Below are 26,425 nucleotides of genomic sequence, written 5' to 3'. Positions count from 1 at the left end.
ACCTTATAAGGAAACTCCCTTCTCTAACTCAGATCAGGTACAGTTCTGCCATTGCTCTACTACCTAGTCTTGGGATCATGCGTCTAGAGTTGGAGGCACCTCCAGAGTCTAAACCCTGTGTCTTAGTAGTGCTAGTGAAGCCCAGAAAGTCGTGGTCACACAGTTAATAAGTAGCAAAAGTTCCTTGACTCCAGAGTCAGAACACACCTCATATGTATTATACTGCCTCTTCTAGATAATTGCTATGAGATACTACTGAGAGGGTTTATGACTCACCTAGTCCCAGAGCTCTTACAAATTCAAGTCTTTGTGACTCTGAGAGTTAGCTCTATCTGTGCAACCATACTACCTCATCATAAATGGTCCTGTGACTAGGATAGTATCTATTGAAACTTTGTCTTTAATCTCCTGGGAATTTGTGACCACAAGTAGGATTACTTTGTCAGTTTAATACAGCTTGATTGCTTTTTTCATATAATTCTTTTATTTTTTCCAAAGTAGTTGAAATTCATAGTTCTATCAACCATATGTAAGCACTTTGATTTTTGAGAAGCAGCATGGTGGAGTAGAAAAAGCTCTGGTCCAAGAGTCAGAATTAAGTTCTAGTACCAACTCTGATACCAACAAGCTTTTTTATATGGAAAAAAAAAATTTTTTTTTTAAATACAAAATGAGAAAAGGAAAAAAAATGTCATGTATATATTGAGATTATAAGAGAGCATTCACTATAAAACAATTTTCATTTCAAGAAAACCTATAAAATGAATATTACTTTTTTTTCAAAGCTTTCCAGCTTTTCTTTGCTTCCTTTTTGGTTTTCTTTTGTTCTCTACTGTGCAGTTTTTAGCCTATTTTCTCCCCACCCCAAAGAAGTTTATAATTAAGCATGAATATATATGCATAGATATCTATAAACGTATGTGTATACGTGTGTGTGTGTGTGTGTGTGTGTTTAAAAAGGACTGTACTATACTTATTTTCACCTGTTATCTGTTTCTCTGAAGGCAGATAGTAGTCTTCCTTCATGGACCCTTCATGGGTCCAAGGCTTTCCATGTATTTCTAAATCAACCAGCTCATCATTTCCTACACCACAGCAATCCATTCACATCCTATCTGAGAGACTGTTTGAGAAAGTTTTCCCCCAAAGTTTTTCCATTCTGTCTATGCTTGTCTACATGGGTTTTATTTGTAGAAGAAAATTTTAATTTAAAATGATCAAAATTAGCCTTTTTACACTGTTTAAGATCTGTTGCTGCTATATTTTATGTCTTTTTTCCCCTAGTTTCTTTGAAGTTCCTGACTTTTTGTTTTTCCAAATGAATTTTGTTGCTATATTTTCTAACTCAATAAAATAAATAATTTAATTGAGGTGACATTGAATAAGTAGATTAGGTAAAATTGTCATTTAAAAATTATATTGACTTTTACCTATCCATAATTATTATTCAGTTGAGAGTTGAGTTTATTTGTATAAGAAATTTTTTATGTTTATGTTCATATAGTTTTGTTTCTGTTTTGGCAGGTAGACACTTGGGTGTTTTATGCTAAGTAGTTTAAATGGTCTAAAACAAAATTAAATAATATTGCTTGTATATATTGTATTTTCTGTACGTTTCACTTATGATTAAATCTGTTTTAACTCATAACTTCATCTTATTATCCCTGCTTTTTTTAGATACTAAATTTTACTCCCTGTTTTCCATTTCTGTTTTATGGGTAAATTTGTCCCATTCATATTCTAAGCTACAATTATTTGTTGTATACTTCCTCCTACCATATCTCTCCTTACTTCACTATTTTACTTCATCCCATTATCTTGCTCTCTTATTACCCTACATAGCTTTCTAAAAGTCCCTCTCTTATCCTTCCGCCCTACTCCATGCCTTTGACCTCTTATTTTTTTCTGAATTTAGATTTGTTATGTGCGTGTGTGTGTGTGTGTGTGTGTGTGTGTGTTTCCTCCTTTAACCCATTCCCAATAAGGCTCCAACACTATCCATACTACTAGCTTCTTCTATGTCAATTTTTCTTTTTATGCCTCATTTGTATGAGATAATTACCCCTTATCTCTCCTTACACAGTTTATTTTTCTGGAGTCACCCCATCATACTCAGCTAAGCCCAAGGCTTTCTGTCAACCTACCCAAATAATGGTAGTCTTAAGGGTATTGCTAACATTTTCAAATACACGGAGTAAACAATAACCTTATTGAGATCCTTATAATTGGCCTTTAATGTTTATCTTATAGTTTTCCTGGGTGTTATGTCAAATTTTTCCTGAAGTTCTGGGGATTTTGTCACAGAAATATGAATGTCCCTTTTTTTCACTAAGGGTTATATTTAACTTTGCTGGTTAAGTTTCTCTTGGTTGTAAATTCAGTTCTTTTGCACTATGAAATATAGTATTATTGTTTTATAATAAATGATGAGCAGGTTAATTTCAGAAAAGCCTGCAAAGACTACATGAAATGATGCTAAATGAAGTGAGTAGAACCAGAACATTGTATACACAACAAGAAGATTATGTGGTGATCAACTGTGATGGACTTAGCTATTTTAAACAATGAATTGATTCAAGGCAATCTCAATATACTTGTAATGGAGAAAGCCATCTGCATCCAGAGGGAGGACTGTGGAGACTGAATGTAGATAACTGCGTAGTATTTTCACTTTTTTGTTATTGTTGTTTTCTTATTTTTCCCCCTTTTGATTTGATTTTTCTTACAACAGGATGAATGTGGAAATATGTTTAGAAGAATTGCACATATTTAACTTATATTGGATTATTTTGCTGTCTAGTGGAGGAAGGGAGGAAAGTTTGAACATAAGGTTTTGTGGGGGTGAATGTTGAAAACTATTTTTGTATGTATTTTGAAAAATAAAAAGCTAGTATTAACAAAAGAAAAGAAATACAGTATTCCAAGACATATGGTCTTTCAAATGGTAGCTGCTAGATCTTCTGTAATCTTTATTGTAGCTCCATGATATTTAAGTTGTTTTTCCTTCTTGCTTCCAATATTTTCTCTTTAAGATGAGAACTTTGAAACCTCTGTAAGCCTTTCTCCTGGGATCTCTTTCATGTAGTGATTGATGGATTTTTTTTCTTTCTATTTCTGTTTTTTCTTCTTATTCTAGAACTTTAGTGCAGTTTGTCTTGATAATTTCTTGTAATCTTGCATCAAGATTCTTTTTATCATAATTTTCAGAAAATCTGACTATTCTTACATTATTTTGCCTCCATGTATTCTCCAAATCACTTGTTTTTCTGATGAGATATTTTACTTTCCCTTTCTAATTTTTCATTCTTTTGATTTTGTTTCATTTTTTGCTATCTTAGAATTCCATTAGCTTCCCCTTGCCCAGTTCTAGTTTTCAAGGATTATTTTTTCTTAAGTTTTTAATTCTCTGTTTCAAGTTGATTGACTTTCTTTTCATAATTTTCTTGGATTGTTCTTTTTTTCTTTCTAATTTTTCCTTGACCTCTCATTTGATTTTTAAAGTTCTTCCAAGAATTTTTTGTGCTTAGGAACTGGGTATGAACCTGAATTTTCTCTATTCTCATAGTAGTTATCTATGGTTAAGGTATGTCTCCTTTGTGTACTCATTTTTTTGTTTGTTTTATTTTGTTTTTAGCATCTATTAGTTTAATCAAGTTGTAGATCCAAGGTGTAGGAAATAATGTCCCAAGTCTCAGGATCCTTCTTTTTCTGAGGTCTGTATTGGGTTCGCCAGTCCTACATCACAGACCTTAGTCCTGTAGTCCTTCCAATGGCTACAAACTATAGATGTCTTCTCTTCCCTGGAACTGAAACTAGGGACTCTGCTCTCCTGCACGTTCCTACCCTTCATTACTGCTCTAATCAGGTATGCTAGCTCCTCTCCCTGCAACCACAGCCCAGGATGCCTCTGGTCATCACAGGTGTGCTTGGTATCCCTTAGATCAGGGGTCCTCAGACTTTTTAAATAGGGGGCTAGTTCACTTCCCTCAGACTGTTGGAGGGCTGGACTATAGTAAAAATAAAACCTTTGTTTTGTGGGCCTTTAAATAAAGAAACTTCATAGCCCTGGGTGAGGGGGATAATCTTCCTCAGTTGCCGCATCTGGCTGCGGGCTATAGTTTCAAGGACCCGTGCCTTAGATGGTCCTTTAGTCTACTACTCAACTATCAAACACCAACACTCTTTGCAAAGTCAAAATTTCTAAAGCTGAGGGTGCCTCTCTACCCAGCTGCTCCCAGGGCTTATTTGTTGATTCCGCAGAGTGGGCCTAGAGGTGTTTATACTTCTCTCAGGCCAAATCTCTGCCTCTGAAACCAGATCTTTCCTGGGGTCTTCTCAGATTGTCTTAATTTATTTTTGCTGTTCTGAGGTGATGTTCTTGGGGGGGGGTGGTTTTTGTTTTTTGTTCAAGAAATTTGGGGAGCTGAAAGCTTTCTGACTTTTGCCATCTTCCCAAAATACTTTCAACCAAGTTTTTCTTTTTTTTTAATGGCCTTTGGCAAGCTAGAAAACTCCTTCTTGTACCTGGGGTCAGCTTTAAAATTAAGTCCAGGTGAATCCCAAACTCCCTTCCAGCCCCAGCATTCTCTGATCCTAGTCTGCTACCAGCCTGCTCTTGGTGAGGTTACTTAAACTACTTTAATAAACCCTTCTCTTTGAAGTCTTTAAGAAATAATCAGTGTAACTCATTTGACTTTTTAATCACAGGAGAACCTAGTGTTCTTAGAATAATTTTGTTCTTTCAGACAGAGGAGTTATAGATGAAATATCTTCAAAGTGATAGGAAAGTTCATTGACACATTGTGTTACTAGTATATCATGTTGCATTGAGTTGAAGCAATAAAACTCTTACGATTATGCTTTTTGTCATACCTAACTCTGGATGTGACTACATTTCGGGAATTTTGTTCAGAGAGTAAAATCTTTGGTACTGGTAATATTGATATTTTAATTCTTACCTTTTAGAGAGAAGTCTCTGAAAAAGCCAGTTCCCCCTCCCGTGCCCCCACAGTCCACTAAAACCATTACACCTGCAGCAGAGCCAACCAAACCAGGAGATAACAGAGAAGCCAGAAGGAAGGACCGCCCAACCAGAACCCCACCCAGGAGGTGAGGTCATTGTGCTTTCTTTGTGGACACTAAAGTTTGTGAATGCTATGCAGGAGCAGTCCCAATGGTTATTCCAACACAAACCAGAAAATGGTAAACTCCAGAAGCAGCATGATAGGGATTAAAATTAGAATTCCTGAACAAGTAGAGATAGTCTTCCCATAAACAAAAAGAATTTGGAAAACTTGATATTCCGGTTTAGTAGAATGACCCATTTGATTTTGAAGCAAGAGGCTTGGGCTTTAGTTCCTACTACACCACAGACTAGCTTTTTAACCTTGGTCAAGTCCTCAGCTTCCTGCACCTTATTGTCTTTCTGTAAAATGATGAGAGCTATTTTGCCTATATGACAGGGTAGTTATGGAGGTTTAATGAAATAATGGATGTGTAATCTGTAAAAGTACTTTAAAAACAAAATTTTTAAGGAACATGCACTTTATCACCACTATTGTTGCTATTTGTCGTCATTATTATTATTACTTAAGAGCATGGAATAATGCTGCGAAGGTTGAAAGTTTAGTCTTTAGACAGGCCATGTCGTCTTGCTTTTTACTACTAAAAATAGTGTTCTATGTTCACAGGTTCAACATGTGGAATTGAACATGTAGCACAGTAGTGACCAGTAGGGTCTCTTTCTATCTAATAACTTCTGTCTCTTTCCATGGAAACAAGTTTACTGTGGTGATAGACCATGAGAATGGTCAATTTTTTTTCAGAATTGACATGAGCTGTCACTGAGATTTTCTTTTTTTTCCATAAAGAAAATGGAGTTCAAATGGGCCCTTAACATATCAAAAGAAGTTTATTTGTGTGAGCCAGGGTTTGGAGCTGTTTGTCTCTGATAAGTTAGTAGCCTCATCACAGCAGAGAGAGAAATTGGCCTTAATCCTTTCTAATGGAATGTCTGATTGTGTTGCAGGCGGACCATCAGCGGCAGCATCAGCGGCAGTGCCAGTAGCTATAGCGGATCTAGTTCCCGATCCAGGTCATTGTCAAGATCTCTCTCTAGGTCCCATTCCCGATCAACTTCTGCCTCTATTTCTCCCTCCCCATCAGGGTCCAGGAAGTCCCGGTAAGAAGTTAAGCCAAGTGTTAGCTTCCTTCTCCCTGAGGTATTCTGGGACCAATTACTAGTAAAACCTGTAAGTTTGAAAATATCCTGGGGGCAGTTGAAGGCTGCTACACTGTTAGAAAACAGCTCTGAAATTCAGTCTTAATTTTTAAAAAGAAAGTTCACACACATAATTCTGTTCTTTTTAGAGATGAATAATATTCTAAGTGAATATATGTCTAACATAGAAAGGAAGTGCTTTAAATTTATGTAGTAAAATTAGAAAATGTAGACTGATAGTTGATGTCCTGTACTTCTCCCTGAAACAATTGGGTGAAATTGCCAGATCTGATCTCATACTCTCCAGTTTAAGAGAGAATTTGAAGAATTGGTATTTTCTCTATATCCAGCAAAGGCTAGTAGAAAGATGGGTAGAGGCAGGCCATCTGAAACTACATTATTGAATTCCAGAAAGTTTCTTTATTGAAGTCTCTCCAGGTGGAAAGTTGATAGCTTGCAATGTGAGACTTTGAGAATTAGTGAATCTTTAAGGAAGCTCTGCATTGAAAGGAAACACTTGACAGAGAAGAAAGATCTGCAAAATAAATTTTAATACCATTGTAGGGAAAAGATCAAACCACAATGAGTATGAGTGACTTGGCCATCAATAAATTTAAAATACTTCTCAGTGTGCCAGGCAGTGGGGTGGTTTATGTTATCTTACCTAAAATTTTCTTTATTGGCCTAGGCACATAGTCTATTTGGTTTTTAAATGTGATTCTTTCCCTTTCCCCACACTCATTTACTGATGGTCTTAGGAAATTCAGGTAGGTATTTTCTCTGGAAAGATATAAAACATGATATTTAACACCACCACAACCACTTTTAAAAACTTCTGTGTCTGTTGTTATAGTTTACTACTTCTTTAAAATACCCTTTTGTGCCTTTCAATTACATGTTTATCAGGTTTGATTCTCAGCTCATGGAATTTTAGAGCTGAGAGGGACTTAAAACATTATTTAGTCTAACTCATTTCACAGATGAGGAAAGTGGGGACAGAGAGATAAGGAAGTAACTTGATTTGTGAGCCATTTTTGTATTAGATCAGAAACTTAATGATTACTCAAGATCAACTTTCCTAGAGTTAATAGGAGCTCAGTTCTGACTTCAAATCTAGTGTATTAATGATCCCTGATTTGGCTTTTCATTTTTCTGTAGGTTAGTCTTTCCCTGTTTTGTACATTTCGGTTTACCAGAGGAGGATCTCTTTTATTCATGCATGTATTACATGCAAAGACACCAGATTCTGGTCATTTCTTTGTTATTTGGACAGGCAGCCCTTTTAGTCAATTGACAGAAGATTCTATTATTTCTCAATCCTACATTTCTGAGCCCATATATCCCTTAGAAAATAACAGTGGGAATTAGGATTGTTGTTGAGTAGCCATTTGACTAGTAGGCACTTAATAAATATTTATAATTTTTAATAAGTAAATATATTCATTAAGGCCAACTATGTCCCAGGCACAGTGCAAAATCAAAAAAGTAAAGACCCTGCTCCCAAGGAGCTCACAAGCTAATGAAGGAGACAACATGTAAACTGCTGTGTACAGACAAGATAAATTGGAAATCATCAACAAAGGAAGGGCACGACAGAAATAAAGGGAATTGGGAAAGAATTTCTTTCTGTAGAAGGAGGCATTTCAGCTGGAATTTGAAGAAAGTCAAGGGTAGTCAGGAAGAAGAGATGATGAGAAGAATGACAGCAAGTGAAAATGCCCAGTCTAGAGACAAGAGGATTTTGTTCAAGGAACAGAAAGGAAGCTAGTGTCTCTAGTTCACAGAATATGTAGGGGCAGGTTAGAATATAATGATACTAGATGGGGAAGGGGGGAGACAAGTGATAGATTTTGAATGCTAAATGGAATTTTATATATCTGATGGTAGAGGTTAACAGGGAGCCATTGAAGTTTATTGAATAGAAAAATGACATAGTCAGACATGTACTTTAAGATCATTTTGATGAGTATAAAATGGATTGAAGTGGGGAGGAACTTAAGGTAGAGAAAGCAACCATCAGGCTTTTGCAGTAGTGCAACATGAGGTGATGAGGGCCTGCTCCAAGGTGGTGACAGTGTCAAAGGAGAAAAGAGATATTTCAAAGGTGAAATAGACAGTACTTGGCAACAGATTGGATTGGGGGTAGAAGGTAGGGAGTGAGAGCCTTTGTCACTAGCAAGGTAATGGTACCCTCAGTCCTAATAGGGACAGGTAAGGTTTGGGGGAAAGCTAATGAATTCACGTTTGGACATGCTAAGCTTAAGATACCTGTAGGTGATGAAACTGAAATGTCTCCTAGGTAGAGATGGCGAATTTCAGATGTCTATTAGGGAAGTGTCAGCTGGAAGGTGAGAAACTAGTTAAATAGACTAGAGGATCTTCAAAGAGAGGTGATAATTAAATCCATGTTAACTGATAAGTTCACCTGCTGAAAAAAAAAAGACTCAGGACAGAGCCCTGGGGGACATCTGTGATTATAGGCCATGATCCAACAAAAGAGACTGAGAAGTGGTCAGAAGTGTAGGAGAACCAGGAGAGACAGGTCCTGGAAACCTAGAGAGAAGAGAGTGATCAGTGATATCAGGTGGCAGAGAGGTCAAGAAGACCAGGGATTGGCGAAAGATCATTGGTAATTACTCTGAGGAGAACAAGGTTGGTGGAATGAAGAGGTCAGGGCCTGGCTTCAGGGAGTAAAGAAAGGAGGGAAGACCTCTTTAGGGCTTCAGCCACAGCAGGGAGGAGAAGTACAGCACAACAGCTAGCAGGGGCCAGTGCACCAAGGACCTTTGAGAATAGGCAGACCTGGGCAGGTTGGTCAGCAGTAGGGAAGCAGCCAGTCTCCACCTGTGCACCCTCTTCCTTTGCTTTCCCCCTCCTGCTTCTCTCCTGCAATCCCGTGTCCCTTTGGTGGTGCATGGATTTCTGTATCTGTTTTAGGTCCCTGAGTGTGAGCAGCGTCTCCTCCATCTCCAGTGCCACGTCAAGTAGCAGTTCTGTTCGCAGTGCCGATTCAGAGGACATGTATGCTGATCTGGCCAGTCCTGTTTCCTCGGCCAGTTCCCGGTCTCCCACGCCTGCCCAGCCGAAGAAGGAGAAAGGTATTAATGCATGTGGTGCTTTTGTGCTGATTCCTCTTCTGAGAAGATTGGACCTCCCCAGAGAATGTCCCTTGCTATTTTTGAGGTATCCAGGAAATTGAGTGTGACTCAGGCTCACTCATGGATACAGGGTCAAGGAAATTAGTTAACTCTTAATTAAAGTTAAATGTCTTTCTCAGTGGTAGAAAAGAAAGCCTTCAAGTTAAATTTTGAGATAAAAAGATGTATCACTTATTTTCTTACCAGTTTTTCTTCCTTTAGCTCATTCTGGAATGAAAAACACTATAGAAAACTATAGCCTATTTTTTGTTTGTTTTTTGGTTTTTGGTTTTGGTTTTGGTTTTTTGCTGAGGCAATTGGGGTTAAGTGACTTGCCCAGGGGTCACACAGCTAGGAGGTATTAAGTGTCCAAGGCCAAACTTGAATTCACATCTTCCTGACATCAGTGCTGCTGCTCTAACTACTGCACCACCTAGCTGCCCCAGCCTATTTTTGATAATTATAAATATGAATTTATATTTGGGGGCTGGGGCAGTGAGGAAAGGACACAATCTCTTGGCCAGAATGGTATCTTCTTTCTGTAAACTCATAGTGCTTTATATGGATCTCACATAGACTTTCACATGCTGTGCAGTAGATATATTATTACCCTGTGATCTTTTTGTAATCTATATACTAGATAGTAAGCCTCTTGAGGACAGGGACCTGCCTCTTCTGGAATAATTCGCTGCACTGGCTATAAGGAAGATGAATGTGTTTAGAAGATTTGTTTCGGGTTTTTTGGTCCAAACCTATAATTTCAGAGATACAGGGAACACCTAGTGAGGAAACTTTTGTTTCCATCTAGCCTACTTTGCAGCCCATGGTCTCAAAAGAGTTCACCACCAGTGTGTGTCAAGAGGCTACACCAAAGACAACTACGCTGAGTTGTCTCTCAGTTATAATCACACGTTCTTCTTTGTAGTCTTAACTGCCCCCTAATCCTACCTCTGCTAGAGTCCACCCATAGTAGACATTCCATGGTGAAGATACACTTACCACTTCCGCTACCATATAGAAACCAATCAGCACATATAGAAAGGTTGCTGGTTTCATATTAATACTAGTAGTCTGCAACCACATATTGTATATGTTTCCTGCCATTAACTACATTACCCCAAAAATAACCCAAAAGAAGAGATTACAGCAGGTGATTGACTCTGAGAAATTGTCATTTAACAGGAAAGTCGAAAAAAGAAGACAGTGTTAAAGAAGAGAAGCGGAAAAGGGAGGCACCCACACAGCCCCCCAAATCCACAAAACCTGCAGCCAGTAGTAAATCATCCCAGCAGCCACCACCTCCCCAACAAGTGCTCCCGCCACAACCTCAACAAGGAGGGTTCAGCGCTCACAAAGAGATCAAACTGACATTATTAAATAAGGTAAGCCCTATAGAGCAAGGATATTAGCCCCTTTTGATAATCTGCTAATGGGAGGGAAAAGGAAGAAGAGGAATATCAGTAACAAAAAAATTTCACTAATATGCCTAAAAGAGCCATATTCCTACTTTTAGGAGAGAAAATGGAAACCTATCAAGATAGCAAGAAATGGCTTCTACTCCCATGAACTTGGGAGTCTAGGATTCATGCAGATGATTAAGAGTTGATGGTTTTACTACTGATACTTCCAAGTCAAACTGCATTTTTGTTTCTTGACAATTTTTAGAAATTGGAGAATGTGCCAAGAGGAAGACTTTTATGTTAGTAATGAGACTTGGAAATTCCCAGGGAGAAAAAGTCTGTCCAGTGACTCCACAACTAGGTGTATTGACTGGAGGGGAAACATGAAATATTGAGTGAATAAATAAATGTTCTATAAAAATAGGGCTATGAATTATCTTTGTAAATTGTAGATATATCACCATATTAATTATCAGAAAGACTGAAGCTCCCTAAAAGTCCCTAAAATGAACAATAAAGAAACTTTTAACCTCTCTCAAGGATAGCATCTTATAGGGAAGCCTGTGGGTGCCCTGGAACCCCTCCTGCCATTCCTGGGATCCACCACTCATGTCTTTGAAAGACCTGGATCCAAGTTCCCCCTTTGACTTAGACTGGCTGAGTGACCTCTTAGACAATACTAGTGTGCAAATTACTTAGGACTAGAAATGATTTTGATGTTTTCATCAAAGCAGAGGTGTGATATATGTGTACTGCTCTGACAAACTGTCTACACTGGATCAGATGAAGCTCTACTTAGTTCTTTGTACTGGGTCCTACATGTCATGCTGTGTACACATTTCATTGTTCTCTTCAGTGGTTTTTACTTCTATTATTTTAAAGAACAGAAATGTGAAAAAGTTGTAGCTTTTAATAAAAATAAATACTTCAATGAGTATTAGAGATGGCATAATAGCTGTTGATGTAAAGAAGTCAGACCTTTAATTGATCTTCAAGGCCAAGATCAATCACCCAGAAGCTTTAAGCAAAATGAGGCTAAAAATGGAAAACACCAGCAAGAACTGAGACCGTTAGACTTAAAAGGCAAAGACCTTAGAAGGACCTGGCAAGTGGAAATTTTATTACTCATTCCTCTGTTATCTAGTATAGGCTTCCTGAACTTGGAGGAAAAATAGGAAGAATAATTTAAAAATAAATAGCTACTCACTATTCCTGTGAAGAAAAACCTTTTGTCATGAGTAAAAACAATATAAAAGCTGTGTGTCCAGTTCTCAAGATTGAGAAAAGGTAGACTTTTCTGATGAAATTCACTTTTTCATTCAAGGCTGTACCAAAACTATTTTCAGAAAAAATCCATGCAGGTAAGATTGGGCCATTTTAAACAGATTATAAAACATCCACTCCAAAACGTGTTTGGGGGACTTTGTTCTTTTTTATCTCCAGTAGGCCTGGAAGGAATGATAGATTCTAAAATGCAAAATTGTTTTAAATAGAGATGGGATATATCAAACATAGTCTTGCACTGTGCTCCATCTCACAAAGGGTTAATACAAATATCCAAGAATAAGAGATAAACATCCTTCAGTGTCCTAAAAACTCATCTTATTTAAGCTCTATTGAAAACTTGTGGCTGAGAATCAAATCTAGACGTGGAAAAAACAAACTTTATCAAAAGTCTGTTTAATATCTAATGTGACAAAAGTTTTGAGTTTTTGGGGGTGTTTGTTTTGTTTTTTGATGAATTAAAACATATACATCAAAATCTTGTGAATTTAGTGCCATATCATTTAGGACAGGGAATTGCTGCAAAAGCAGGCCATACATAATAAGAGATTTTTAAAGATATAAAAATGTATAGGCCTTATTATATGTCGAGTTTAATTTGTACGTCTTTGTATAAACTGTTAACACTTTAGCACTTGCTAAATCTCAATTGGTAGAGCAAGTTCCCTATTTTGAGCTCTCCCATCATCAATGAAATCCCAGGTCCAATCCAAAACCACATGCTCTAGTCCACACTTTGAAAGCCATTCATGTCTTGTCATGCATCAGTAATTTATGTACTATTTAGATCAAGTGAATAACTTTGTGTTCCAGTTCAAAATACCCTCTTGAAATAGAAAGTATTTTGTAATTCTTTCCTATGCGTTTAAAGATAGGGGACAAAGACCCATAGAGGCCCGGTAATGTCCATTGGAGATGAGCAGTGACTCTGTTGGTAGTATTGCTCTGAATATAAGACAGTTCCATTATTAAATACTGCTGGGTTTCTTGTTTCTTTCTTTCTTTTTTTTTTAATTGAGTCTTACCCAGAGTTTCTCTGCAGTCTTTGGCTTTATTTTCTTTTTCATTTTAGGCAGCTGATAAAGGAAGCAGGAAAAGATATGAACCATCAGACAAGGACAGACAAACTTCTCCTCCAGCAAAACGAGCTAACCTATCTCCTGAAAGAGGTAAGAATCACCACATTGTCATCTGAATATTGAAGAGAGAATTTATTTTATGGATCCGGTCCAACTGTCTAGTCTTGGCACAACTTTGGGTTTTCCACTCTCACTGCAAAAATGTAAGAGCCAGACTTAATAAAGCTCAAAAATGTGCTGCCTCCTGGTCCTGAAGGCAAGTTACTTATGAAGATAACAACTAGAATAGCTCCTCCGTTAAGTTACACACATCACCTTCCATTCCCACTCTTGCCCTCAAGCTTTTGCCTGTATTCAGAGATCAGTGAACATTTATTTGTGTGTACCCTGTGCTCGGCCCTTGGGGATGCAGATTAAAAAGTAAGACAGTTCTGCCCTCAGAAAGAAATGTGCTTGCTAATACTCTGAAAGGCAGCTAGGGCATGGAGTCAGGTAGACTCCTCTTCCTGGGTTCAAATCTGCTCTTTAATTCTTCCTACCAGTATAGTCCTCAGTTTCCTCATCTATAAAATGAATTGGAGAAGGAAATGGCAAATCTCTCCAGTATCATTGCCAAGAAAACACCAAATGGGGTTGCACAGAAATCACAACTGAAATAGGACTGAATAACAAAATTCCCTGTGATCAAGAACCCCAGGCCACCTTGACAAAAACCTCCTCTCTTTCCTCTCAAGTTCATCTGCTTCAAATGAATTCTGGACCTTCTGTCTTCACCCTTTCTGTCATTCACAAACTTCATCACATCTTAGTCTCCTCTCAGACTCTTCTTATTCTCAAGCAAATCTGGCCTCTAGAAGATACTCTCCCCCTACCCCTACCTCCTCGGCTACCTTCAGTCCTAAGTGCAACTTCTTTCTGGGCCCTAGCATCCTACTCCAGTAGGAGGAAGAGACCCATCTTTGCCCTTCGTTGCCTCTTCTAAGCCTTCAGCTGCTGTCACTGAACTCCTTTCACTCCCTGGATACATGGGGCATGGGCTGGAAGGGTGACTCTAGAATCAGAGTTAGCCTCAGCACTCTGTGACCTGGTACAGATGACTTAGCTAGCCTCTTATTTGGTCTTTTGTTTGTAAAGGTTTGTTTTTGTTTTTGCTGAAGCAGTTGGGATTAAGTGACATGCCCAAGGTCACACAGCTAGGAAGTATTACGTGTCTGAGGCCAGATTTGAACTCGTCTTCCTGACTTCAGGGCTGGTACTCTATCCACTGCACCACCTAGCCGCCCCCTGTTTGTCTTAGCATTGTGTCTGGGACACAAAAGTATTCATGAATGCTTGCTCCTTTTCCTCTTTATCCCTCCTCAGATCATTTGCCCGTTTGCCAATTGCCACTCACACCTTACCAAATTTCAACCATTACCTCCACCATTTCTTTGGCTCCTCAGTTTTAACCTATCTACTGCCAAGCACCACTGGAAAGTCACACAGTCTTGCCAACTGAGTCTACTACAGATTTGTTACATGATCTCAGACAGGCCCTCACTGCTGTAATCTTTTTTTCTCCTTTGGCTGATATCACTGTCTTGTACTCCCCGTAGTGGTTCTTGCAAATCTCATCTTCTCTCCTTAAGGTACCCCTTTCTTCTTCTTCTGCAGAAAACTTCACCTGCTTTTCTGGGAAAATTGAGAGTGTTCATTGTGAGATTCCTCTTCTCATCTCATACCTAAAAGTTCCTTTTGCTATTGTTCCTATCTCTGAGAAGGAAAATGTATTTCTTGTGTTCCCTAAGAGCTAATTGCTTTGATCATATTAGTCCTTGATCTGAGATAGATTCATAGAAAAAAAAAAAAAAAAATGAGATTGCCATGAGAGAATATATCAAGATAAGAGAACCTAAGAGTAGAGAGCCTAGACAGATATCTTTTGGTAGGTAGCAGGAATGAATGAGCCATTGAATTAAACTGAGGAATACTCAGGCAGGTGGAAATAGTAACAATATCACAGAATAAGAGTTTCCAGGGGAAAAGGTGTCGGGAATTTCAGAGAGCTTACATAAGATACAGACTAAGAGGTATTGGCAACTAAAAGATCATTGAAAATCTTGGGGAGAATAATTTAGATGAATGGTGGTATCAGATGCTAGATAGATAGAAGCTAGAATTAAAAGTGCAGGAAAGAAAATTTAGCACAAATAACTTTTCCTGAGAATTTGACTATAAAAGCAATAAGGTCATAGATTTATAGTAAAAAGAGACCTTGGAATTCATCTAGTTCAGTTCCCTGACTTGGAGAAAATTAAACTGAAACCTAGATATGGAAAATGATAAAAAGGGGTTTGTCTAAAACCAAATCTAATATTATTTCCATTGCCCTGCCCTGTGGGGTAGACTAATGACTTGAGGTGGCAAGGTCAAGTGACGGGATTTTGTGGGAAAAGTTGTGTTTGTAGGCAATAGGAATGGAGAGATTGAAGATGAATGAGGAAAGGTAATCAGAAGGGTGAGTTGTCAGAGAAGACAGTGGTAGATAGGATCAAGAACACAAGTAAAGGGATAAGCTTTAACCTCTCCCTCAGAGAGCTGAGCAAAAGAAGGTGATGGATTTTTAGAATAGGGTGATAAACTCCCTACAGAGATCCCAGAGTCTTCTGCTGAGAAGAAAGAAATAATAATAGTGAAGTAGTAGCTTAGGGAGATTGACAAAATTAAGCAATGTAGATAAAAAGACAAAAATGAAAGTCCCTCCTTTCAAGGAGCTTATATCCTAATGAGAAAGACAATATTTTATGTATGTATGGATGGATGGATGGATGTGTATTGCAGTCATCTTGATCTGTGTCTTGCCAGTGGACCCAGGCAGCTCTGGAGGGGAGTGAGGCTGGTGACTTCACACAGTCCTGTCTCATTTCAGTCCAGGTCACTTGCAAATTAAAACATCACCATCCTGAAATAAATTAGTCCTCTTTAAGAATGAAGACCAACAACAACAGTATATAGAATATATATAAAACTATAACAAGGTAGTTTTGGAAAAGGGGGCACCAGAAGCTGAGGTATCAAGAGAAAACTCCTTCAGAAGGCTTCATTTAACTGCATCGTGAAGGAAAACAGGAACTCTTAAGAAGTAAAGATGGGGAGTAACTTCCAGTCATGGAGGGCAGCCAGTATAAAAGCATATAAATGGGAAGTGAAGCAGACTAGGCCAAAGACTCTGTAATGGGAAGTAATCTGTATAATAACTGGAGAGCTAGAAAACCACATAGTGATCAGCCTTAATTGCTTTTGTAAAAAAATATGTTTTATCCTAGAGGTAATTGGAAATCATTGAAGTTTATTGAGTTTTAAGGTCTTTTAGAAAAATCACTTTGGCAGCTGAATAGAAATGTGAAAAAAGTGGAAATAATTCAGTAAAGCACTGATTCAAAGATGTGGTATAGTTCTTAGTCTTTCAATACTTGACATATACTTAAAAGATTAGAAGAGGTGTGGATTTAGGGGGAAAGGTAAATGAGTTCTGTTTTAGACATAATGAATTTGAGTTACCTGCAGCATATTCAGTTCAAAATGTCAGGGAGGCAGTTGGTGATAGAGGACTGGAGCCCAGGAGAGAAAATAGGCCTGAATAAATAAATCTGAGAACCATCTGCATAGATAATTGAACCCCATGGGAGATGGTGATATTGAGAATATAGAGAGAAAAGAGAAGAGGATCCAGGAATGGCCACGAAAGACATAGTTAATGGACATGTCATGGATTATGTGATCCCTCAAAGCATGCTGAAAAGTACCAGGTGGGAGAGCCAAGAAACAGTATCAATAACCCAGAGACAAGAGAGTATATAGGAGACCTGGCTTTCTAATTTTCTTAAATTTCCCTTTTATATACCCTTTCCCATTAATCAGCACTGTCACAGGCTGCAGAAAGATCAAGAAAGATCAGGTTTGAGAACAAACCATCAGATTTGGCAGTTAAGAGGTCATTGGTAACTTTGGAGCTAGCAATTTCATTTAAGTAATGAAGACAGAAGCCAAACAGAGTTTTGGAGTGAGAGAAGAGGAGATAGAAATATCAAGAGTAGATGACTTACTCAAGAAGTTTGAAAAGGGAAGAGAGCCTAAGAAAAGATTTTAATGGGGAATACTTGTGTTTTTAGATAACAGGGAAAGAAGCTAGAGAGAGAGATCGAAGATATTATAGTGGGGACAGTTTTTTTGAGGAGATGGGAAGAAATGGGATCTTATGGCTCTAGGTTTGTTGGCCTTTGTAAGGAGAAGGAACACATATACCCTTTCTCTTTAATCAAAGATTGAATGAAATGGTGGAGCATAATATCATTGCAAGATAAGACGAGAGGAAAAGAAGCTTTTTAAAAAAAAAATTTCTCAGTCAAGGATGAGTTGAGGGCCTTTGTCAAGAGGGAAGGAGTAAAGGTTCTTAGGAAGAGTTGAAGGAAAGGAAAGAAAGGAAGTTTGGAACAGTCACTGTGATGGATGGGAGAGAGAATTAAGGAAGTGGAAGGATTGCTTTGTAATACAATGAGAACCCAATTAAGATTAGATGACATATTTGTAGTGGTAAGTGATGTCTTGTTTTTTCCTCACCTGTACCCCCAAGGTTATGGTTTAACAAGACATGAACAGTAGAATTGGGAAAAGGGTAAGAAATTCAAGAGGACAACTGAACTGATTTATTAAAATTGAGATTGTGAAAATGACATGAAAAAAGGAGGGATGATAAGAAATAAAATTAGAATGAGGCAACAGAGATTGAGGTTATGCCTGCAAAGAATATTTTCAATCCCAGAGTTTAAAGGGAGAATACTTATGGATGATGGGGAAATCCAGATTATGATTATCCCTATGTATGGCTGAGGTAGAGGGCTATTGTAGGCCATGGGAGTTGAGAGAATTGATGTCTATTCAAACACTCTAATCCACCTTCAACAACTAAGAGAAACATTTAAATATGACAAATAAACAATGTGTATTTTGAAGTCTCTCAAATATTAGTAATAGAGATTAGGATGAAAAGGAAAACTCTGAAATAGGGACTGGAGACAGATCAGCCGCCACAATAGTAAAAAGATCTATGGACAGAGTGTACTTCAAAGGGAAGAAGAGGGAGGTGGCTAAACAGTGCAGAAGGAGTAAACTGCAGGTGTCTGTGACTCTGGCTGTTGCTGCTCCTCATAAGGAAATATTAAAGAGCTTAGCTAATACTAGCGAAGATGGGCTGGGATGCAGTGTCTACTGGGGCACTGGAGGAGTGCAGAAGAAAGAGGTTTGACATAAAGGGAAACAAAATTCATGATAGAATTTCCAGCAGACACAGTTGGAAGGGAGGAAGTATATGACACTTTGCAGAACTTGAAAAGAAAAGTCCCTTGGTTCCTAGGTTGGTTTAGAAATTAAGTGAGGAGCCATTTTCCTTAAGGAAATTAAATGGTCTGGGCTATAATTAAGACTTTTCCTTAAAAGTAAGCTAAGCCTCACCTGCTAATAACAATCTCAAATTGTCATATTCTTTAAGATCACCTTCAATAAACACAAATTAAAACAACTTTGAGGTATCACTTCATATCTCTCAGATTGACTGATACGACAGAAAAAGAGAATGATAAATCTTGGAGAAGATATAGGAAACTTGTCGGTAGAGGGAGTGGTGAACATTCAACCATTCTAGAGAGCAATCTGAAACTGCCCGAGCAGCTGTACTATAAAATTCTGCATACTCTTTGATCCAGCAATACCACTACTATTCCTCTATTCAGAAAAGATCATAAAAAGGGGAAAGGACTCACATGAACAAAAATATTTCTAGCAGATCTTTTTCTGGTAGCAAAGAATTGGAGATTGAGGGATTGCCCATCAAGTGGAGAATGGCTAAACAAGTTGTAATATACATATAAATGTGCTGGAATACTATTATTGCATAAGCAATAATAAGCAGGTAGATTTCAAAAAACCCTGGAAAGACTTACAGTGGCATGAGCAGAACATTGTACACAATAACAGTAACATTGTGTAGTGATCAGCTATGATATATTTAGATCTTCTCAGCAATACAATTATCCAAGGCGATTCCACAAGACTCAAGAAGAAAAATGGCATCCATATCCAGAGAAAGAATTGATGGACTCTATGTGCAGTTCACTTTCATGGCTTTTCCCTTTTATTCTGATTCTTCTTTTTCACCATGACTAATGTGGAAATATGTTTGACATGATTGTACATGTGTGACATATCAGATTGCTTGCTCTTTTAAGGAGGGAAGGAGAAGAATTTGGAACTCAAAATCATAACAAAAATGGATGTTGCAAACCATCATGTAATTGGGGAAAAAAATTAAATTTAAAAAGGGTTATCTTTAATATATAATGTACTATTGGAGATTGAGGGAATCCTGGCAAGTCATGAAATGGAAAAAGTAACTGCTTTTCACCTTGTATTCCAGGTTCTCGTGATAGGAAGCCAGGTGGGAGAATCTCTTCTCCTAAACAAGAACGCCAGAGAGGACAGAACCCCAAACCACCTCTGACTCAACCAGATAGGTGAGTACCCTCTTCTGTCTTCCTTGACAGATAGATATGTACAATGACTCCATTACTGTAAGAGAAGAGAACTTTCCTGGTTGTGAGTTCATAAAAGAACAAAGGAGGCTTGGCTAAACAAAAAAGAATCCTGGCTAGAGAATGCTTTAGTCTTCAGGGATGCTAGTCTCTAGCATAGGTGACCACCTCTTTATGCTTTAGCAGATCCCCCCCCAACAGTTTCCAGCCATGGAGCTCACTGGCCTGTGACCAATATAGAGATAAACATCTCTGATCCTAGCTTTCATCCTCAGTCATCAGTCAGTCCATCACTGGTCTGAGGCCCAAAGCCTTGCCAACCTAAGCTTGTGCTCCCTAGCATAAAACCAACAAAGAACTCTATTAAAAAACTAAGGGGAGTATGAATAATATCCATTTACAACCTAAAAGCCTTATTTTAATTAAGTTTAACTTTTTGTTCAAATAATTCCTAAGTCCTGTTAACAAATAGACTGACTTGAGTTTTGCCTCCTCTGCTAGTAAAGTTGCTGGTAAGCAGCAAATAACTAAAGGCCTGGTGGCATTTGGTCAATGAACATTTATTGAGTGCCTACCATGTACCAAACATTGTGCACAAGCACTGAGAGAAACAAGACAAAAATGAAACAGCAAAAGGAAACCTCAAGAAGTGATAAGAGCTGGAGAATCATGGATTCCCCATCTGTAAAATGGAGCTTTGAATGAGTCAATTAAATGTTGATCTTTTCATGCTGCTTCCATTTCAAAGGACAATTAGGGTCTGCTGATCCCTTCCAGAAAGTAGGTTTTCACTGGCTCTCTTAGGTTCTAGTACTTCTGCTACAAGTGTCACTTGCCCAAAAATTTCTTTATCAAACTGTCATTCTAGAGTCCTGAGGGGAACTACATGGAAGGAAAGACCTAGAGAGATGAGGCAGAGGCACAAAGGGCCACAGACCTCGGCCTTACATGGGCTTATTCTCCTATATGGGTGGTCTTCCTTATTTCTCCAAATTCCAGTCCCTGTCCCAGGGAGAAGCGGAATTCTGCCGCTTCCTGAATGGAGGAGTGGAGCTGGGCATGTTCCCAACTTAGTTTTCAGAGGAAGTAATGCCATTTAATATTTTAGAATCTGGTCTTCAGGGCAGAAAGTAGCAGAGGGAGAGTTTGGATTAGCCTTCAGCAGAGACTGCCGACTGATGGAATGGTGCTGCAGCCACTAGCAAGGCCTTCGAGTGCTTTGGGCCCAGCTAGAGTCGCAGCAGGGAGGTCCCTCCTCTCCTAGCCTTGCCAGGCCAAGGCGCTACCTAAAAGAAGCGGTTGGGATGGAGTCGGGGGACCCCGAGCCTGGTAACAGAAGTCGGTCTCTCAACACGAGATTGTAGCAAGAGCCCTGAGAGAAGCACGAATGCTGTGCTGACGCCACAGAGGTGCCTTGGACCCTTCATTTTTTTAGACATCACTTAATGCATTTCCCCAAAATAGCTCCCCACAAAGGAGGAGCTCGGTACTGAAGCCACTGGGCTCTTCCCTTTGGACCGGGAGACCCCTTCAGCCTCCTCCCACCACTTTCTTACCTTTCTCTCTCTTCCTTCCCAGGAAACGCCAGCTGTCCCCACAGTCCAAGAGTTCGAGCAAAGTCACCAGTGTTCCCGGCAAAGCTTCGGATGGGGGCCCGGCCACGACTGGTGCCAAGTCCGGCAAGTCAAGCACGCTGTCGAGACGAGAGGAGCTCTTGAAGCAGCTGAAGGCCGTGGAGGATGCCATCGCTCGAAAGCGGGCCAAAATCCCTGGGAAAGTATAGCTCCCGGCCGGGCCCGCAGAGACTCTTACGTGTTTTTATAAATAGTGTAAGCGCAGCCATTTTGGATTGTGCAGTTAATGTCTTATTTTGGCTGCGGTTCTTTTTTAAAATTAAAAAAAAGAAAAAAAAAGTTTCTCAGCTGGAGAAGAAGCCGCCCACATAATGAAGATGACTCTGATTCCCAGCCGCTGAGACCAAGGATCAGCCCCTTCTCCCCAGAGCAGGACCCCCAGAGGCAGAGCCGGCCGGCACCGAGGCGGAGGCACACGCGGCAGCATTCTCAATGTAAATTATAAATCCTGGACTCCTCCTTGCAGCCCCATCGGATACCCCTCCCCACCACACACTCTTTTCTTTTTTCCTCCCCACTTCCTCCACCGACCCCCTGCTAGCCACGAGTTGTATTCTAGTTAGCCTTGCTGTGTGTTGTGTCTTCAGCAATGCTGTTCTCTTTCCTGTGTAACCAGAAAACCGAGTACTTCTGTGAACTACTGGCAACATCTTCCCCTCTCTTGCCCCATCCCCAGGATCAAAAATATATATATAGAAATAGATATATATATATTCTTGACTAAAGTCTGATTGGGAAATATTTCCTGTCTTTTATTTTAAGCATCAGATTGTTTTAGTTGATTAAAAAAGAAAAAAAAGCAAGGGTATTGTTGGGGCGTCTGTCTAATGAGGAGGGTCTTTTTTTTTGAGGGGGTCTCCTAAAATAAAATATTTTGATAAACAGTTCTTCCTGCCCTTTTAGTCATGTCTGCGTGTGTTGGAGTGTGACTCTTCTCCCATTTCCCACTCTTAATCTTTGGATCTCCTCACCCACGCAACCACAAATTGATGCTTTAAGGAGTAGAATTCATAGATTCCATTTGTCCTAGTTTAACAGTAGCTTACAGAGCACTTTTCTTCCAGGTCTGACCTCTTATCTTGATGAAAATACAGATGAGGTACAGTGAAATTGGAGATACACATCAAAGCCTCACTGTACAGATTCAAAACTAAAGCCTGGGGCACCGGACTCCTAGGTGACTCGGCCCAGCCTCCCATCTCTGCAGGTTCCCTTGAGAGCAGTGAGTGTCTTTGCCATATTCCCTGACTTGTCATGCTTTTGACTCTTGATAAAATTGAAATTGACTGAATTCTGCAGAGACAACCTGTTGGTGGCATTTTTCTGCGGGCCTGAAAGGAGAAAGCCGAGGATGGCTCGTCCGGAGAATCACTGATACATGGCCCATGGTGGGGCCCCGTCTTCCCTGCAGATTCCTGGGTGTAGGTCAGGAGAGAAGACTTGTGTCAGCGTGCCATGTGTGAGTAACCTAGGGGCCGAGGAGGAAAATTAATCTGCTAAAGCTCTGCTGTCATCTACGTGGAAGTGCCTTAAAACCAAGAAGCCTGCTCTCTTGGCTGTTTAGTGACCTCAGTTTGTTCAAGGTCAACTCTCATCCATGCTCACCTTCAAAAGAAAAGGATACTGAGCTCAGAACAATGATTTTGCCAGACTCTAAGAGAAGAAGTGTGTAGTATTCAGACATCAGTTAAACTGTAATATTTGGCTGATTTGTCCAATAACCACAGTTCTCAGAAGACATGTCATCAGAGGGACACAGCCTAAAGGCTTATTTTCTTACTCCTTCAGTTTTTTGATTCTCTTGCACAACCCTGAGGTCAAAATGAAGTCATTAGACTATTAAACATGAAAGTTGGGATTTGGTTTGCTTTTCCTATGTTTATATTGGTGTGAATTGAGTTGATTATATATTTTTTTTATTTTCATAATTTTAACAGATAAGGAAATAAACTCAGAAAGGTTAAATTACTTTCTTATGGTCACACGCCTAATAAGTGTCAGACCTGGGATTTGAACCTAGATTTCCTAATGCAAAGTCCAGAATTTGTTCTGCTGTGGTATACTGCCTAGGATGATGAAGATAAGATTGCAATCCAAAGCAGATTTTGTAAGTAACCAAATTTTAACTGTTTTGGATACTTGAAGTTTTATTCAGTTTACTGCCAGACCATAACTGGACTTGTGTTTGGAAAATGAGAAACATTTTTCACCAAATGAAATGAGAGTTCACAAGAACCAAGCTGAAGCACCTCCCGTCTTGGATAGTTTGTGAACGTTCTTAGTTCCACAAGATTGAATTCAAATATCCTAATTTGTCAGGAAAGGGAAAGACTACACCTATTTACTTAAACTAATGTTTCTTTTCTTGTGAGGAAAGTCAAACCTAAATTGAGAAATCCTCACTGTGAGATGTTGGAAGAGCCAGATTTATCCCTAGCTTCCCAATTGAAGGCTCTTATCCATTACACAATTAAATGTTCAAATGATGGGGGAAGGGAGGAAGGCATTATTGCTGATTTAAGGAATGTGATATGAGTAGAATGTCTTCAAATGTTTGGTCAATTAGATCAATCCGTATTCTTGCTTTCATGGGTTCCTTTCCAAGAGCCAGGACTATTTTGATGTATGTAATGGTTGGAGATATGTCTCCCACATGAGGCCCACCCAAATTCTTCTCTCTCCTTCCTCCCCTCCCCCTCTCCCCCCCGCCTCCCCAGTAAGAACACTTGTTCCAGAGAACAAGTTACTGATTTTAACTTAGAATGTTTTCTCTTACTCTACCTAGTGAGAATAGCTTGACTTAGCTCATTTTAAATGGCTTATGCTTTGACTACTACCTATATAAGTCATCTGGCAGCCCTAGAGCTTGGTGACTAATAAATATACAGCTTTGTTCTCTTGTGAACTAGACTTAAAATATAATCAATCCAATATGGGGTAAATGTGGCTCATTTCTGTTTGCTTTGTTTTAAAGGCCTATGTGTGTGGACACAACTTTTAAGGCTGGTACTTACTGAGTTCTCTTCAACCAGACATTATTATGCTTATTCTGTGCATCAGTTTGTGGGGTAGAAGCTGCAGAAAGAGAAATTTAGATTTAATAGAAGGAAAACTTCCTAAAAATCAGAACTATCCAAAAGTCAACTGGTTAGCTTCTGTTAAAGGTAAGAAGTTATTTATCGCTAAGGTCTCAAACAAGTTCAATAAGTAGTAGAAAAAGCTCTTTCAGATGGCCTCTGAAATTGTGTGCTATTTCCAACAGAAATGCCAAAAGAATTAATACTATGGACAGGACATTTAGCAAGAATAAACATTTTCTGGCATCTTGTTTGACCTAGCAACTCTGTGAAGGAGATGGTACAAGTACGTTGATTCTCTTATTAATGGAGGAATTTTGTCTATAATCATTGGGACTTGAGTCCAGCTCTTCACTTTACAAAATCAAGCTTCTTTCCATAATCACAGCCCTCTATACTCTGGGAAAACATATGGGCTGATAGTTTAATTGTGACATCCACAGAGAGTAGCTGCTTTCTTCTGGTAAAAAATTCTTCTGGTAAAATTTAAAACAAATGGTGCAGAAAGGCTTACAAAATAGAATCTTAACACCTTAGATCCAGAACCACGCTTCCTGATCATCTGGTGTGGAATCAGAAGCTTAATTGGTTCAATACGTTCAATACCTTCATCACACAGATGAGAGGAATTGACCTCCTAAGCAGCTTCAGCTAGATAGTGTGGAGCCATGGCTAGAACCCATGCTGCCCGATTCCTAGCACAGGATCCTACTTCCACCTCCTAATGAAGCTATTGACCACTGGTCTCCAGAGGCTAGTTATCTGAGCTCTGTATGTTGGGGAGGATTATGAACTAGGATTTAGAGCTGCCAAAATAGCTTAGAGATCATCCAATCTTAACCTCCTTCATTTTTTATACATGATTGGGGGCTCTTTGGAAGTCACTCAAAAGAAACTTTCAGCAGAAAGCCTCAGTCCTGGCCTTTTGAGGATCTCCTGTAATCTTTGCCACAAAGTATTCCATTGCACTTGCTCCAATGATAGACTTTTTTCATAATCTGCAAATAGTCCCTGCTGTTTTATAGTGCAAAATAAAATATGCAGTGGCCATCAAACTGACCTTAAGATCCCAAGTTCTAGGTCTGCTGCTGATCTGACTCTGGTCTGAGCTTTATGTAGTTTCCTCATTTGTGGAAAGGGCATAATCATATCTCATACTGCCTACCTCACAAGATTGTATTAGATCAATTGATGTATTCAAAATTGATTTTTTTAAAACACTAAATCACATAAATTTAAGTTATTTCTGTAGGAATGTGGAAGGGGATGCAAAGGATATAGAAGACTACTGAGCATGTTCCCACATAAATAACAAAAGTATATTATCTGTGTTACAGGCAACTACATGTATTTGGGGGTAAAGAACAAGGGGATGATGTAGCCATGATGACCATTCCACCTCCCATCATGTTAACCCAGGGATGCTTTATGCGAAGACAGGAAATCCTAGAATGGCAAATAGGAGTTGTTAAGAACCTCAGAGTTCATCTGGTGAAACCCCCTTCGTTTCTGAGATAAGGAGTCTTAGAACCAGTCCAAAGTCACATGTCTCTGTGGTTAAGGGGCCGAGCTGGAACTCGGACTCTGGTTTAGCATGCTAGTGGCTCTCTGGAGGGGTTAAATCCATCAGGGAAAGCTTTGATGAGGACATGATGAATTATCCCAGACAGGAAACAAGGAAAGGTGCACAGCTTCTGAGCTGGGGAAGCAGGCTTTAAATCCTGGTCCTGCCAACCCACTGCCCGTGTGATCTTGAGCTGGTTCCCTCCAGACCCATTCTGTAAAATGGGGTTGTGGAAGAAGATTGGACTAGACCCCAAGATCAGTCAGCAAGCATTTATGAAGCACCTGCTATGCTCCAGGCTCTGTGATAACGCTGGATTAAGGTCCCTTGTCTAATTATTTGATTATTTATTTAGACTGCCAGGGCCTACCAGACTCCACAAGGAGGCAGGGAAGAGCCAGATGTGCAACTCCTTTGAGAACCATAAAGCATTTTGTGAATGAGTTTTTATTTGGCAAATGATT

At 39.2% G+C, this 26,425-nt stretch overlaps 1 protein-coding gene across 6 annotated transcripts in view; it reads left to right on the top strand.

The window, feature by feature from the left end:
- The window catches only part of ZC3H18 (zinc finger CCCH-type containing 18), an 85,807-nt gene extending 62,624 nt beyond the window's left edge, over positions 1 to 23,183 (top strand). For 4 of the 6 annotated variants that reach the window (XM_031950154.1, XM_031950156.1, XM_031950155.1 and 1 more), the window contains exons 12-18: positions 4,966 to 5,109; positions 6,029 to 6,181; positions 9,158 to 9,318; positions 10,540 to 10,739; positions 13,114 to 13,210; positions 19,572 to 19,668; positions 21,265 to 22,207. In XM_031950154.1, coding sequence (XP_031806014.1) covers positions 4,966 to 5,109; positions 6,029 to 6,181; positions 9,158 to 9,318; positions 10,540 to 10,739; positions 13,114 to 13,210; positions 19,572 to 19,668; positions 21,265 to 21,469 — 1,057 coding nt within the window. In that variant the 3' untranslated portion in view covers positions 21,470 to 22,207. Of the gene's footprint in view, positions 1 to 4,965; positions 5,110 to 6,028; positions 6,182 to 9,157; positions 9,319 to 10,539; positions 10,740 to 13,113; positions 13,211 to 19,571; positions 19,669 to 21,264; positions 22,208 to 22,384 lie in introns of those variants that run through there. The other 2 variants (XR_004231631.1, XM_031950158.1) reach the window with 2 other exon arrangements.
- The last annotated feature ends 3,242 nt before the right edge of the window (positions 23,184 to 26,425 follow it).

The sequence above is a fragment of the Sarcophilus harrisii genome, chromosome 2 (genome assembly GCF_902635505.1).
Source record: "Sarcophilus harrisii chromosome 2, mSarHar1.11, whole genome shotgun sequence".
Classification (NCBI taxonomy): Eukaryota; Metazoa; Chordata; class Mammalia; order Dasyuromorphia; family Dasyuridae; genus Sarcophilus; species Sarcophilus harrisii.
This window is presented reverse-complemented; position numbering and strand designations above follow the sequence as displayed.